The following is a 16,497-nucleotide window of genomic DNA, read 5'->3' as shown; positions in this document are numbered from 1 at the left end:
AAAATACATAAATGCTCACAAAGAATAGTATGAACACATCCAGCATGGCCTCGCTGACCTCAGCTGAGCTTTTTTCAAGAAGGTTCCCTACATGTGGGAGAGTGACAATGTGTTTGTTTTTGTGTCCTGTCTTGTGCATGGATGGCAGCCTCTCTGAAGTAATCAGATTAGTCAGGTGGGGATGTGCTAAACTGATCTGCTGCCTGCAAGCCTCTTAAAAGTGACATGGCTAACGGCACTGACGGAGATCACTTGGAGGCAAGGTCAGACGCACAGGAGGCCCAGCTGAGCAAAGAACCAGCAGCTGCAGAGGCAGCAACACTGAAAGGCACTGACAGCAGCATAGCAGCACTTCTGACCATTGTTATTTCACTCTTAATGTTATCAACCAGCAACCAGTCATGTGAACATGCTAAATGCAGGCACACTCACTTTTTTTTTCTTTTTTGAGTGAATCTATCAAAACTCTATTATCACATAACTGTCTTTGGCAACTGGTTCTCCTTGGTCACATGACTCTGAAAGCTGTCATGTGATTTGACGATTAATAAGTTCATCTCTCTTGGAATTCTTTACTTTCTACGGAGAAGCTGTTTGTCTAAGTTAATTAATCAAATACTGAAAAAAAAATCCCGTGGGAGGAGCGATAAAGAAGCTTAGACATTTGACTCCTCCATGACCCCACGTAATTAATCAGGTGAATTCAGCCTTCAGCGACAACATTCGTCTTTCCAGCATCATCTGGTGAGAGACGTGGGCAAGCAGGGAAGCTTCTATGAATAGTCTGTTGATTAGCATTACAAGTGACTTTATAGTAATGAAAATGACTAAATGCTATACAATAACAACAATAACATCAAGCTGTTTCTATATGGTGACATCCTCGGGTAGATTCCCTTATGACACTAGACAAGGCTAAAGGCTGAATGTGGCTTCACCGCCCGCTTCTTAAGAGCCAACGGGCCGGGAGGCCGAGGCTGCATCGCTGGGCCTTCTGGAGGGGAGCGACACGCGGGTCAAATCTGCTGATGCTAACCTCCTGCAAGGCTCTAAGAGCCAAAACCTTGGGTGAGTTATTATTATTGTCATTATTATTATTATTATTATTATTATTATTAGAAGATCTGTGACAGCTCAGTGCACATGCATGCAGAAAATCTCAGATGTTTTGTCCCCCACCACAATGGCTATAAAACTCTATAACAAACAAACCAAAACCTTTAAGAAACAATAAAAGAAAGGTGTCAGCTTTGAAGCTCTAGAAGAAAAATCATTTAAATACACAGCAAAATATCTACTGAATAATAATCAGAATACTGGCCAACTGTCAACAGATCAGTTGACAGTTGGCCCTTGTTTATATGAACTCAGCCAGTATGATACACCTTATTAATATTCAGTAGAGAAGTAACAGCAAGACCATCGTACGTCAGAATGGTATCATCAGAAACACAGATTGAACAATGAACAGCACCGTCACTAACTCAATTATTCTATGACAGACCTCATGACGCTATGGAGAAAAATCATCAGATAACATCATTAGATTTCCCCTGACGTGATTCCTCGACTTACCGCTTAATTTAAGTTTAGTTGCGCTTCCTGCCGTACGTTGTTGAGTTCATGGTCACCCGTAGACGAGTGTGCTCCAGTGTTATTTCTATATTTCGGAAATATAGATAAAGGAAATATTTTAAACAAAAGCCAATTTACAGAATGACATTTGGACATTCAAAGGTGCAGCTGGCAGCGGCCGGCGAGCTGCAGCGCCCTCTGTTGGTTGATTTGTTACCTGAAAAAAACAGATGGACGGCTAATTCTCTGCAGATAATCATCTGTTAAATGACACCCTTTTTGTCCATTACGTCTCAGAGGGGAAATATAATTCTCTATATAATATAAACTGCTCCTTTGCAGGGAGTTTGAAAGCAGGGTGAGGTTTGTGTTCCGTCTGACAGCAGCATGCAGTGATGGGTGGAGCAGGACGGGAGGAGTGCGAGGGAAACGTTCTCACATCCTCTAACATTTATCCAACATTGTTTCTGAAGTGAATCCTGTTCAGTCAAGAGCTCTGAGTCACAATGTCATTCACTGACAAGCTGGCCGTCATCGGGGGATTTACTGTGGTCTTCCAGCTGCTGAGACTGGCCTGGAGGTGTTGGTGTGGATTTAGACAATTTGTTTTGTCAGAGCTTTGGCATGTGGATTTAAAGACATATGGGCAATGGGCAGGTAATGTCAAAGAGAATCGACGCTATGATGTCTTACAAGTTGCTTTTGTAGCTAAACAAAATGTTGACAGTGCAAGATTTACAGGTTTGAGGAGCATTTTAGAAGACGGGGTTGCACGATGCGAGTCGTAGCCCCTTCACAGTACACCAAAGGTTTGGGATCGAATGAGATAAAACTCTTCTATTTAACGACTCGGGGCCCAAAGAAAGAAAGCAAAAAGATTTAGTCCAAATGCTCTAATGTGGCTCAATAATGATCTAAGGTGACTGCTTGATTGGCCTTAACCTTTAAGTCTCTGAGGCCGATTTAGATATCTTTTCTTTAAAGATATTTATATCAGAGTGTATTTTGGGGAGAAATTGTAATCTATTTTCTCACACTAATTATTTATATAATTAAAAAGTCTTATTTAGCAAAAACTACTTCAAATGTGGATTATACATTTGGTTTCTTAATTATACTCCTTTTGTAAAAAGTCCATATTCAAGGAAATAAGAAAAAACATCAATACATCGGATGGCTAAACTGAATATGTTCGGTTCTGAAGCAGGGGAGTGAACCCCAGAGATGTGAGACTATTTGGATATTCTTGCAACAATAACTTTCTTTAGCAGCACCAGACTTCCTTTCTGCGAAACGGATTTGATAAGATGTTCACATTCCTACATGATGGGACATTTCCGTCTTTTTGCCTTCAGTCCTCTACAGGCACATCAGCGTCTGGTCAGTTCCCCATTTTCCTAAGTTAAGTTGTTGCAGTTATTTCCCCTCTCCTGACGAAAAAGAAATAATTTTGACCCAAAATATGTTTTTCCATCAGCAAAAGTACACTTTTTAGACTTTTAAGACTTTTGTCTTGTTTTTCTGTGAGTAGGTTCTTAACTAAGATAAGGGCTAAAATAAAATAATCCCTAAGTAGTCCAATTGAGGGGGAATTCACAGGATTTACAGCAGCATGGGGTAAAGTGCAAAGAAGAGACATAGAAAAAAAGTATGATAAATATGCGGTAATAAAGAACCACCTGCAATAGAAGAGAGAGTTTTCTCTCACTACACTTTCCTCCTCTTCTTACATCTCTTCTCACAAGGTTTTCCATTTTCCACTCTGCAAAATCAGAAAAATGGGTCCATATTTTTGCAGTACTGGTTGAGGAATTTAGCACTAGAATATATCAATATATTGGCGCAAAGAATGAAAGGTATATTGCTACTTACAATAGCAGGTGTAATATTCAATTTTCAACCGTTACATAATACAATTAAAGTCAAAGTAGTAGTCTAATCAACATCTTGTAAACTTCTGTCATGACATAATAAATAAATGAACGATAAATAACTCTGAAATGAGATTAAAATTGATGGCACTAACGTTTGTGTGCTTTCTTTGTTTGTGCAGTTGTCACTGGTGCCACATCTGGCATCGGCAAAGCTTATGCCCGTGAGGTGAGGCTCCAACACACCACTAAAACCATTCTCTCCAAAGTCCCAGTTATGAGCCAGAGAGAGTATTTATTTCAGATTGAGTGCTTCAGATCCAATGCAGAGTGTTGTTGTTGGTTTAAAAAGTCAACATACTTGTCTTCAATGTCTCTTCCTAGCTGGCACAAAGGGGCCTGGATGTGATTTTGGTAAGCAGATGTGACGATAAACTTCGAATGATTGCCAAAGAAATAGGTGAGTTATCAGAAAACAAAACAGCTGATTCTGTTGCTGCAGCCAATGCGGAGGTTTACTAAAACTTGCGTTCTTTATAATGGACATCAGGGGGCGACTCTGCAGGTTGTTAAGAAATAATGTAAAAATTAATGAATGAATGCACGAATGAATGAAAATGAAATAAAGGCTTCAAAACTGCAGTTAGTTGTCCACAAACCAACGGCGATGCCTCAGTGACGATGTTCACTTCTTATGCCCTTTATGGTTTTTCAATTACAGTTAACAAATTTGTCTTTCCATTTACAACAGAGGAACAGTACGGACAAAAGACTCGCACCATCCAAGTGGACTTCACAGACAGCCAAAGAATCTACCCTGCTATAGCTAAACAACTAGAGGGACTGGAGATCGGGATTCTGGGTAATGGGACAACTAATGACAGAGAACAAGAGAAGTATTAGGAAGTTATTCAGATGCTTTAGAAACAAAGACACGCTGAAAGCAAATACTCCCAGAACATTGACAGAGGAAAGCTGCTGTTTATTGGTGTGATTTATTTCTAAAAATGTGGAAACAGTTTAATTCCCGCCCCTTTTGTACTATGATTGAGAATGACCATCAAACGTGAATTACTAACAAAGGTTGCTTGTGTCTTTGTAACCCTTTTAGTTAACAATGTAGGGATGACCTACTCTGATCATTTTGCCTATTTCCTGGAAATACCAGATGCTGAGCAGGTGACATTTGTCTGAATCATACATTTTAAATTTTACACTATAATAACAACAAACATCCTGACCTTTAGAGGTCCCGTTTGCCTCTTATTAACTCTTGAGTTTATGTTGTGTTTTTTCTCACCAGAAAATAACTCAGATTATCAACTGTAACATGCTGTCAGTCCCTCAGGTAAGATATCCATGTGAGCATTTACTGTAGGACGTGTGTTTATGAAATCACAATGTCTTGTAGATAATGCTAATGCTGCTTGAAAAAAGATGATTTATATTTTCTCCTCTCAGATGACCCGACTGGTTCTTCCAGGCATGGTTGAAAGGTATCATCACAAACATCCAGATGTTACCGGTTCATATGAAGTCATGAGAATATATGATGAATTTATGGACATTTGTCTTCTCAGAGGGATAGGGCTGATTGTCAACATGTCCTCTGAAGTGGGCGTCCGTCCACAGCCTTTGTTGTCCCTTTATTGTGCCACTAAGGTGCTTTCTCACTCGGACATCACGTCATTTATGTGCCTCCAAACACGCCCTGACCGCTTACCTGCATATTCACTGAAACAACTTCATGACACTTGCTTTGTGACTTTCTTCTTTTCAGAGTTTTGTAACGTTCTTCTCTCAGTGTCTGCATGCAGAGTACAAATCAAAGGGAATTATTGTTCAGGTAAAGTTTGTGACACTTAGTTAATTCTAATGTACTAAACCTGTCCCTGCTGAACATGCATGAGCCATACCTTCCTGGTGTACCCGTCTCTAGAAGCTTCTCAGCAGTCTGCGGTCTTATTGTGAGCTCGGGTTGATCTTCAGCTTCTTCATCTTGAGCTTCTCCACCGAAGTTCTCTTCTCAAATGGCTCTTGGGGAGATTTTAGGGAGCTGTGACAGTGGTGCTAGCGCTCGCACTCGCCATCGTCATGTTGCTTAAATAACGCCTGTACTGACGTCGCACTGATTGGTTGGATTGTATGTCACTCATCTAGATCTTTAATCGTCATTAGGACAAACTGCTTCATAGTCCCGCCTCCTGTGGGCCATTTCTCCATGGCCCCAGAGATGCTGAGACATGCAGGAAGAGCATACTTAGTGCAGATATAATATTCAACAAATATTACTTACATTTCATATTTAAAAACAAAAACAAAAACATTGAACACCGGAGGTGGGGGCGCCACAACTAATCTCAATGTGCCCTTAATTAAGGCCTTAAACCCTGAAACCCTTGAAATGGTTGCGTTGGAGAGACTTACACGTTGCCGTTAGATGGCTTAAAGAAGAACGGGACAGCACTTACCGTTACCATGACAAATTGTGGATGATTATTTATACTTTTTACGCCCTGGTGTGAACGTATTCCCAGCTCTTCCCTCTTTAGGTTGGATGTCCTTTCAAATAATTTGTTTACTAGTTTTAGTAAAACAGCTTTAACGACAATAAACAACGAATACATCTGCGTAATGATATCTCTGCTTCCATTCCTCTGATTTCATGTGTTTCTATATGTTCCATCGTCATTCCATAATGTTTGAGTAAATGTAATATTCCAGTCTATACGCACATGTGCCGAGCTCTTTCTCTCTCCAAGCTTCCGCTGGTAACCCATCGCAAAGTTACATTGCTACAAATTGTGGTTAATTCCCATGAGCAGCAATGCAGGCCATAAGCCTTCACACTGGGACATATTAGACGGTACATAACAGCCACAACTGAGGATTTGTTTGGGAATGTATAAGTGTAGCTATTTCTAGACTTCTTAGTGCCACTAAAACTAACTATTTTTCGTTGAACAAACATTCAGGTTCTAAAATAAACCATTGACTCCCAATGTGCTCACCTACGATCTACGGTTCTCCCTCACTCAGGTTTTTATTTACTGCAAAGGGAAGCTGGGCGTTGGAGGCTGCTTCTCTGGACTCATTGTGTTTCAACCTCAGTGGTCAAATGGAAAAATTGCTTTTAAAAGTAATCAACGTGTACGATTTAAAAAGGGAAGTGTGACCTTTACAACCAGAGTCAATCCCCTCCTCCTAGTGTGTGGCCCCCTTCATGGTGTCCACCAACATGACGAAACACAGGACAGTCAACTTCTTCGTGAGGAGCGCTTCCGGTTTCGCCCGCGAGGCCTTGAACACCGTTGGTCAATCCAGCTACACCAGCGGCTGTCTGTCCCACGCGCTGCAGGTCAGAGGTCATGAACGGTTCACAGACTGTCCGCCTTTGCAACATCGTGACGCCTTTTCTTCCTTTCTCCCATTGTCACACAGAACACGGCTCTTACAATACTCCTGCCGGACTGGTTTCGTATGTCGTCATTCGTCGTGAGAAAGCTACGGGACTTTGCAGCAGCCAGCCGAGGAGACAGAAACGCGTGCGAGGAAAAGAAGCTCGGTGAAAAGGAGGAGTAGTCACGTGTCGTCGTATCGACGTAAATGTTCACTTTTACAGCTGAAAATTGGCTTTATAATCCTCACCAAAAGTCCACTGCACGAATTCCTCAAAATGTGTGAGCTACTGTTCTGTGGTTACTGTAATAAATAAACTTCACTAAAATGTTCATATTTTTCCCATTTATTTATTCTCAGTTGCATAAAGTTGTGATATAGCTATTAAATACAGATTTTTTTTTCTGATGACACATTATTTGGCATATATTTATACTTATGGTCAAAAAGCAGTTTAATATGTACATCTGCAGAAAGGACCTTTAGTATACGGAGTCAAACCTTTCAGGCTTTTTGAACCACAACCCAAAATGGAGCATAACCAACGATAATGCAAATGGCCCTTTAAGCAACTTCCTATTTGTTAAATGAACCTTTAGCGGATATTTAAAAAACAATCCATGTGAGTGGTGTATAACCGTTAAAGCAAGTGTGACAAGAAAGCGGTAACATTATTAGTTCGTCGGTTAAATAGGGTATATCAATTATTACGTTAAAAAAAATGTGACTACTTGCTCTCGTTTCAGCCTTGAGTTTGTCTGAATCATCAATGGTTGTGGTCTTAACCTAAACGGGATCAGAAGCGCTCAAGAGTAATTATTATTATTATTATAACATGTTTATGTACATGTTGCATCATGAAGCGCAAAAGAATAGTTTTTAAATAAATGTACACAACAACAACAAATACTGTTTATCGTTCTGAGGTCACATGTGTAAAACTGTTCCCTTTTGTGAAAACGAGAGAGACACATTTAACAGCAAAAGAAGCCGGGTTCTAAGAACTGCAGGGAAAACAAAACCAACTAAATTCTGCTCAGAAACAAACAAAGAAAGTCTTTGGATCACTTAGTCCGGCAGACATTTGGGAATGTATGAAAAGAAAGAGGCAAAAACAGTTCAATTGTAAAAAAAATACCTTTTAGGAAAGTTAAATTTTCACCTCAACGCCAATTGTCATCACAAATTCTGAATTTCATCCCTGAAATTATGGGGAGAATTGTCTTGATTAAATGTCACACAACCTGTATTGCTCCAAACAAATTGAGTCTTTCACACAATTCTTATTTCCGTCTCATGTGAAAAGACTGGTCCAAACAAGAGCTTGCATCAACATAAACACCCACAAAAAGGTAGAATTCCCACATTTCTTGGCTCGATGACAGAGCACAAAAAACGCAAAAATCTCAAGTTGCGTAACTTGTGGCTGTGGTCCATAATTCGGAAGCATCATAAGGTGAACATATTCTAACTGGTGCAACATACTGTAAAACCATCACTATTCTTTACCTTGTGTGGTCATTTCACTTGGAACCAGAGGTCGAACTTACGCAGACGAGACTTTGCAGCAGCCACACTGCTCACAGATCGGTGTACGTGACCGGGGTGACCCCGTGGATCAGGAGCGTCGGCCCCAGACTATTGGTCACCGCTTCCAGCTGAGCCAAGTACTGCTGCGCCTGGCTGCGCCGGGCCGCGGGTCGTGGTAAGTACAGGAAGCGAACGGCGGCCTGAGAGCTGTGCTCCGTCAGCATACAGTTCACCGCAGACAGGAACTCCTCGGAGAGCGCCTGCGGTTCCCCCGCGGGGGGCTCCTCGTCCGGCGGGACGTGATGCTGCACCACAGAGTCCCACGGCACGATCTTGATCGACGCCCTGATCCTCAGCTTCCTCAGCAGCTCGCGGAACGTCTCCTCGTTCACCACCCAGCCCTGGTCGCTGGACTCGGTCTCCACGTTGAGGAAGATCCGCATCTTCGCGTGGCGCCATTTGTACGACATGTTGAGCACGCAGGCCATCTGCAGCAGGAACAGGCTGCACACGTCCTCGTAATCCCGGCTGGCTGGCCGTAGCAGGTTGAGGGGCCACACGTCGATGGTGCGCTCCGACCCGTCCACCTTGCTGTCTTTTTCCTCCCCCTCCAGCTGGAAGAAGTAGCGGGCGAGGCACACGTTCTTGTTCATTTTAATGGCGTCGGAAATGATCCCCGCGTACTCCTCCGGAGAAAGCCAGCGCTGGCTCTCGACGTGTCGCACCGGGGGGAAATGGGCCTGCAGTGAAGGCAAGTCCACCCCAAAATTATATTCGCCCTCACTCCCCTTTCCAATGGCCGAGTCACGGAAGGCAGAATCCTGCAGGAAGAAGTCCTCCGGAGTGCAGCTGTCGTAGAAACCCAAAATCAGAGTGTTGGGCTTCATGCCACCTTGGAAAGAGAAAACGGGACCGATAAAGCAACATCTTTATCTGAACTGAATTGAATTGCGGGCATGGCAGGGATGAGAGGAACCAGAGGTTACCGAGGCCCGTGATGCGCAGCAGATGCTGCGTTCCCTGTCTGACGGAGGGGGACAGCGTCAGGTCCACAAAGGCCTTCACCCCGAGTTTATCAACCAGGCTCAGCCAGAAGTTGTACTGCTGCTGGACCGGGTCTGATGGCAGAGAGTCTAGAACACAACAGAAAGAGCGAGGGATCCATTGCATAAAGAGATTGGAGGAGTACAAACAGTAATTCAACACAGGGTGAAGGAAGTTCACCAATGTTCTTCCTTAAATTATTTAAAGTGAACGTCATCAGCGTCAGTAGAGCTAAATGTACTTAAAGTAATAGTACTTTTGCTGCATAAAAATGTCTCCTAATATTCTTTCATTAAAGTTTTCACAAAGTGTGTTTTTACTTCTTGGAAAGTGACCATACGCTAAACAAAGATGGATTTAGTCAAGCTGTCAAGAAAATAACACCTGGCAGTTGCCCACTAGCATGAATATGCCCTTGTTGTAAACCTAGGGGAAGCACAGAGTACCTCAAATTTCAGTGCACGCATTCAGAGTTAGTTCCTCTCCAACACTGACTGTGTGAATAAAGGAAAGAACCTGCAAGCACATTGCTTTCAGAATGCAGCACACGCAACAAATTATCTTACAATTTAAAAAAGGATATGTGCTTGTTTAGCAAAATAAGAAGGAGCTGGACATTTAGCCAAATTAAAAAGAGGTCTGGTTTAAACTCTCTGCTGCTGATGCAACCATGATACAGAGGACACTTCTTATCATATTAATAATGCAGGAGAGGCAGCAGATGGAAAGTGAAAGCCATAGAGGTACTGTTCCATTATGGTGCCCGTGACTTCAGGTCTGATACACAACATTTTATCATGTGCTCTGGGTTGCAATGATAAAACTAATCACATGATTCCATGTTGACTGAATACATCAGTGAAAGGCTGCCATGTGAAATGGCCAAATGGCCACTTACAAACCAATACAATGAATGAAGATAAGAATGCTTTGAATGGCCCTCAAAGACCAGTCGCGGAGGAATTACCCAGATCTCCCAGCTGCACGTGGCCCAACACATAAAGTCCTCCCTTCTTCAGCTGGTTGACAAACAGGATGAGCTGACAGGAGGAGCGAGGGTTGGCCACCATCAACAACATCTGCGGCCTCCAGAACTTCACGTGGTCTTTCCTCACATCCAGCATCAACAGATACTTGCGCACCTAAACCGACAGGAAGGCACCAACGTTGACACACTGCGGCACTGTCAGGTTTTGTGTGTGTGTGTGTGTGTGTGCGTGCACAAGTCCAGATACCTGATGGAAAATGAGAGCCTGGCTGATGTAGCCCCAGCTGCTGGTGGGCGATCTGTAGTGGAGGAAGAGCAGCAGCAGTAACAGGAGGACGATACTGCCCGAGGAGTACACGGGGTTAATGACGAACATCATCACTAAACAGCTCACAATGCCCAGCAGGCAGGTGTGCCAGGAGAAGAGCTGGAAGGTCGGCCTGTTGAGCACACAGGAACAACGATAGGGGCCGCGGGACACATGTAAACAGAAGCCAATAAAGGCAGCAGGGAAATTGCTTTATTTTGACATTAACGATATGATTGTAGTAAATCTGAGTGAGGTCAATTGGGTTTCCATCGATATTGTCGTTCTCAATGTTTGAGCCTGTGCTCACATCTAGAAGAATACAGCTTTAAGCTACCTCACATTGTCAGCTTTTTTCGAGCACTGAACAATTTATTTTCCTACTTCATTGGCCAGAATTTATGGCCGCACTGCATGATAGTTTTATAAATAAAGTGACAACTGCGACAACATGTCCTTCCCAGGCAGTATTTAATATTATACATCAGCAGTGTTTGAAAAAATTAAAAGTCAACTTATTTTATTCTGAAAAGTTGACTTTGCTGTTGGATTCAATTGCACACTGATGAAAAAGAAGAGAAAAATGTCTACAGATCGCTTATGTTTCTTCCAATACCAATTAGATTTTTTATCACCTGAAGTTTGGTGCTGACGCCCACTCAAGAGCCAAACAGGCCAAGTCCACCGCAGCGTAGGCCAGCAAGTAGAAAACGGTTACCAAACTCGCCACGGCATTGAGCTGGCCTGCAAACACTACACACTGAAACACAGACACACATCAGCCCGGGAAATCAGTTGTTCCTCAAAATAAAAAAAGAACCTCCGCTCACCTGAGCCAGACCCCAGGTGTACAGCACCGCCACCCACGGATTGCCAGAGCTCGATGTGATTGCAGCTGGTGCTAACGGCAGACCTGAGTGGAAAAACACAAGTCTGTTAGAAAATGAGCAGGGTGCGGGGATGGGGGGGGGGGCAACAATATAACGGGCTGAAACCTCCAGGCTCACCGAAGAGGTGATCCAGAGCGAGAGCGTGCAGAATGCGGGACGCTCCAATCATAGCGCACATCGCAGCCGAAAGAGCGGCGCAGAAAATCCCGACGGTGACGAACGGAGGCCAGATGTTTATCCTCTGGAGGAAGCCGTAGTCCTGAATCAACAGGGTCCTAAAGAAAAAGAATCATATGACTTTATATGGTTGATTTCTCGATAAGCATCCACAGTCAGACATCACCCCCGGGAACCACCTCGGACCTGTCACATGTGGCGCTGACCAGGATGAAGAGGAGGATGTAGACTGTGAAAGTGTAAAAGACGGCCACGATGGTGCCTTTAGGGATGGAAACACTCGGACTCTTCAGTTCGCCTTCAGAAACAAACAACAAAGTGACAGCAAACATCAAGAGGAGGGGGGGGGACGTTTGTGTGCACAATGTGGATTGACTGAATCGCGTTTGTGTGTAAAATGTTAAAAGTGGCAATACGATAACGGCAAAATGCTCCAGTTACATTTGGCGTCCTGCAATGTCAGCCGACACTCCAGTGTTAATATACATGACGGACAGAACGAGTTTCAACCTGACATGTTGGCTCCGGCCATGATCCCGGTGCAGCTGGTGAACATGACGGCAAACACGGTGGCAAAAGACGTGACAGAGTTGGTGCTGTAGTCCAAAGAGTAACCAGCTGCAATGAGAAAAATTGAGAAACAAAAGCGACACCTTAAATAGATGCTGCCGCCACCCGCCCCCCAAAATAAACAAGCATCATGTTTCACATCCTCCACCGACGCGGAGCGCCAAAACACTCACCGCCCAGGTTGCTCCTCAGAGTGGCCACGCTGAAGCCCGTGTAGCTGGCGTTGTAGCGGAGCGTCTGGTTGCCGGCCCCCTTGTGGGCGATGACAAAATCCCGAGGTTTGACTGCCACCGAGCTGATGAAGATGGACAGCAAGGACACGGTGACCACCAGCAGGATGACGAAGGCCGTTCGCGAGTAGATGTGGGCGCCCACCAGACACACAAGCAGACACAGCAGAAGGACCGCCGAGCAGTACAGCATCGTGTACCAGTATCGGTGAGGAAGCACGCGCACCCCCTCGGCCACGGACGTCTCTACAACAGAGCGAGAAGAACAGGGGAAAGAAAGTGATGTGTAGTGTTAACTGAAGTAGGTGCAGGTAGTTTAGTTTGAGAAAAAGTGAGCATATTCCAAAAACTTACCAGGATCAAAACCGAATACATCCAGTATCGCCTCCACGAGACCCAGAACATACTCTCCACATGCAAACACTTTGGCCAGGAAAAACATCAAACCGATGCTTCCTCCAAACTCTGGGCCCAGAGACCGACTTATCATGTCTGGGGACATTTGGTCAAGGCTGACGCTTCAACTGAAATGGCGAAACCAAGCAGCACTCGGGGATAGAACAGGAGTTTGGTCGTAAAGGATACAATAGGCTCCGCCCCCTTGTATAGCACCATTGGTGGAAATGGCACAGATGGACAGTACAGTGAGAGATATGATGATGTAGGCCACAATCACCATCAAAAGACCCTGCAGCAGCCCAGCGTGACCAACCACAAACCCTGCAGGAGAGATCACGTGAGAGTTAGTCACTCCCGCACAGCACAATGACTCGGTTGTATGGGAACACCCACTAGCCGGCCATCTGAGCCCTTCACACGCATCGCTCACCGGTTCTCAGGAACAGCACTATGCTGAACATGGAAAGGATGGTCGGCACCATCACCCCGAAAAACGTGTTCAGCCGCCGCGGGTCTTTGCTCGGTGTCCCAGAGCCGCCGCCGTCGGGGGAGTCCGACTCCATGCCACATGCCACCGCGCTCGCGGCCAGGCCGCACACCCCCGAGGTGATCAGAGGGGTGTGTTCGTTGGACATGTTTGGCGCGAGGAGCCTTGGGGGTCAGTCTGTCAATGACAAAATGAGCTCTTTAAAAGATAGTAGTAGGAAAGAAGTAGAATTGCGGTATTGACGCTTGCTGTTCTTTACTGTTGGCTGCCGGGATAAAAAGCAGAATAACTGGAAAGGAAAATGGCTGAAGTTGAAGATCACGGTCTGGGTCAGACCCCTGCAGGGCAGAGAATGCTGCATGCTCCGAATCACCACAGTCCACTTAGGCTAACGCGTGTCCTTGACGCAGCATACGTGTATCAGTGTTATTTCATAGCGTGTGCAGTCTTTGTTTAGTTGATGAACTGTTCTTTGTTTCAGGTCTGGTGCGGCAACAAGCGTCAAGCCCACACAGGCGATTGTCCTTCAGTCACAGCCATAAACGGCCTTGAAGTTTTCGAACACAGCCGTTAGAGGAGAGATGAGGATCATCATGTGAACAGAAGCACATGTGATGCGCTGCCGCGTGAATGCTTTCAGCCTGACATGAACAGATTGTTTACTCTGAAGAGTCGTGAGGCTTTAGAGCAGCAGACACTACATTGAGATTTTGAAAAACCTTCAGATTTAGTTGCGCAACAAACATGCAAATTCAAACAAAGTTTCTTCCACAATAATCAGGTGCCATGGAGCCTCTCCAGCTGATATTGAACGTGTTTGGCTACCTCCCCCCCCCCCATTTTACTTTTTCACCACAAAATACTGCAAACATCGAGCACCCGAAATGCCAGCAGACCCGGTCAGCGAGTGGCCGCGGCTCACACCTCGGGTCGGTATTTGCAGTCACCTGATTCACGGCTGGTCGTCTGTTTTTACATGCAGCTCAAAGGCAGAGAGCAGCACTTCTCAGCTGAGCACCCTGAGCTTTCCCCTCTGTGTTCAGGTGACCTTGGTGCTCTACTTCTCTCTCTCTCTCTCTCTCTGATGCCAGCAGGGCTCCACTTTCCCATTTTCTTTCGTCAAAAAGGTGTTTTCATCACTGACACGGTTCTGAAGTCACGCAGGAATCCCATGACCAAAAGACAATGGCACATTATAACACCAAGCACGACTAGTTACTGATCTGCTCAAGATGTTTACAGTATTTTACTGGTGGAGCTGAAACAATTGGTCCATTAAATCGGTCAGTCGCGAGACATAATATTAACCAGTACCACAGATTATTTTAAAAGCAACAACACCAGAGACTCTCTAGTTCCAGCAGTTTAACTTTGGATATTTTGTTTGTCCCCTAAAGAATTGGACAAGATTATTTAGATTATTAATCAAGAGCATAACCAACACTTAATTCGATATCATAAATAATTATATGTACAGCCCAGACCCATGCGTGTTTCCAGTGAGTCTATCCACCAAGTTATGATGAAGAAAGATGTTTTCATCACAGTTGCACAACATTTACAAGTTCAGTCAATGGATCTTATGAAACAATGGCTTATACGGCCTTTAGGGAAGTTGGCACACAATGTGAATCGCACACTGTCATGCTCTCATGCACAATTACTCTGCTAGTTTCTTTACATGCGGGGAAGCGGTCTGTGGCGATCTCCGTAGACCGCCCAAACGGACCTGCAGAGGCCCTCCCAGGGTCCGCGGACCGTACTTTGGAAACAAGTCGGATTCCAAAATAAATCCCCGGTTCCGTCGCGTAGTGTGACGATGGAGCTGCTACATTACAACTTTGAGGGGTGTTTTTTAGGGTGGGGGGTGACGGGAAAAATGGTCCAGACATCGGCTGCATACTTTGCCTTATAGCCGCTTCACGTCCGTTAGACCGTGTTTACGTTTCGAGACTCTCAAACCAGGAAGTGTCCTAAAACCACGCGCGTGTAATTCAAACGTCCACATCCACGGGGCGCGTGTACCTGCGGATGACGTCGCGCAACCCCTCAAGCCCCGAGGGGCAGCGACACTCACCTCGATCCGCCTCCACGGGGAGCCGTTTCACGCACTTTGCTAACAAGTTTCCGGGCGGCCCGCCGAGCGAGGTCCGTCTCTCTCTCTCTCCCTCTCCCTCTCTCTTTGTGTCTCGCTGTCGGTCCCGGCTCTCGGTGGACGATGCTCCCGGGTCAGATGCGCAGTGCACGGTCACCGTATGCCCGCAGCAGGACGGGAGCTGTCCCGGGGCGACTTGGATGCTGTGAAAGACGTGCCGCCCAATGACAACAGCGCAGCCATGACACGCCTCGTTCCCCTTATTATTTGTTCAAAAGTGTCACGGGAAGAGCAGAAACTGCCCACGTGACTCCCCCAAAAGGGGAGGGCAGAGAAAAAAGGAAAAAAACACAAACTGTATGAGGTGCTTCTGCTTTCCTAAATTCACCACGCCCCTTACTTGCAGTCAAAGGTGACGTCACCGATAAGGTATTAATTACTTCTTATATACTCCCATACGTGTCGCCTACGTAAAATGTGGAGGTCAGTTGTTAATCCGCTGTGTCCACCGAGAAAAACAACTTTTTGATAAATAAACTCTTTGATAAAGGACAGAGGAGCCGCTGCAGTGACGTCTCTTCTCCACCAGGGGACACTGCTGGGACAGATGCGCCGTCTTTGATAGAAATACAGGGGTTAATATGTGGAATGACTTCGGGTAGCAGGACTGTCCTGTGATGTCGAGTAAGGTTATCTTTGCAATATTTGAATCTTTTTTCGTTATTTATTAAGACGTATATATATGCCGGCGTATATAGGTAGATAGCAGAAAGACAAAAAGGTAGATGGATAGAAAGACATTTTTGAATCTCATCTAAATCCAATTTATTTCATACATCCCATACACATATTTGAAAAAAAGACTCACAAACTGAATCAATCTCAGGAGAGCGGTGCTACTGCAAAAGGTCACCTGATCCAACCACCAGTTCAGC

General features: G+C 44.8%; 2 protein-coding genes across 5 annotated transcripts; one reads left to right on the top strand and one right to left on the bottom strand.

Moving 5' to 3' along the window:
• Positions 1 to 1,951: 1,951 nt before the first annotated feature.
• hsd20b2 (hydroxysteroid (20-beta) dehydrogenase 2) lies at positions 1,952 to 7,177 on the top strand. 4 transcript variants are annotated; one of them, XM_040181096.2, is made up of 11 exons: positions 1,954 to 2,232; positions 3,629 to 3,675; positions 3,831 to 3,906; positions 4,198 to 4,308; positions 4,558 to 4,625; positions 4,750 to 4,794; positions 4,908 to 4,942; positions 5,027 to 5,108; positions 5,227 to 5,292; positions 6,655 to 6,804; positions 6,888 to 7,177. In XM_040181096.2, exons 1-11 carry the CDS (start codon positions 2,082 to 2,084, stop codon positions 7,026 to 7,028), a joined length of 972 nt encoding a protein of 323 aa, XP_040037030.2. In that variant the 5' UTR covers positions 1,954 to 2,081; the 3' UTR covers positions 7,029 to 7,177. The 4 variants fall into 4 exon arrangements, with proteins under 4 accessions (XP_040037028.2, XP_040037027.2, XP_040037029.2 ...); XM_040181094.2 differs by having other exon boundaries at positions 1,952 to 2,232; positions 5,027 to 5,292; XM_040181095.2 differs by having other exon boundaries at positions 1,953 to 2,232; positions 4,908 to 5,108.
• Positions 7,176 to 15,964, bottom strand: slc12a9 (solute carrier family 12 member 9). The gene is made up of 14 exons (XM_078105142.1): positions 15,545 to 15,964; positions 13,411 to 13,644; positions 13,167 to 13,301; positions 12,936 to 13,073; positions 12,525 to 12,827; positions 12,292 to 12,399; positions 11,968 to 12,079; positions 11,722 to 11,879; positions 11,545 to 11,627; positions 11,350 to 11,474; positions 10,655 to 10,847; positions 10,387 to 10,561; positions 9,362 to 9,508; positions 7,176 to 9,267 (listed from the first exon to the last, which is right to left on the bottom strand). Exons 2-14 carry the CDS (start codon positions 13,613 to 13,615, stop codon positions 8,426 to 8,428), a joined length of 2,724 nt encoding a protein of 907 aa, XP_077961268.1. The 5' UTR covers positions 13,616 to 13,644; positions 15,545 to 15,964; the 3' UTR covers positions 7,176 to 8,425.
• Between the last annotated feature and the right edge of the window lie 533 nt (positions 15,965 to 16,497).

This window comes from Gasterosteus aculeatus, chromosome 7 (assembly GCF_964276395.1).
Source record: "Gasterosteus aculeatus chromosome 7, fGasAcu3.hap1.1, whole genome shotgun sequence".
Taxonomy (NCBI): domain Eukaryota; kingdom Metazoa; phylum Chordata; class Actinopteri; order Perciformes; family Gasterosteidae; genus Gasterosteus; species Gasterosteus aculeatus.
The sequence above is the reverse complement of the archived record's forward strand: the minus strand, read 5'-3'. Positions and strand labels throughout refer to the sequence as shown.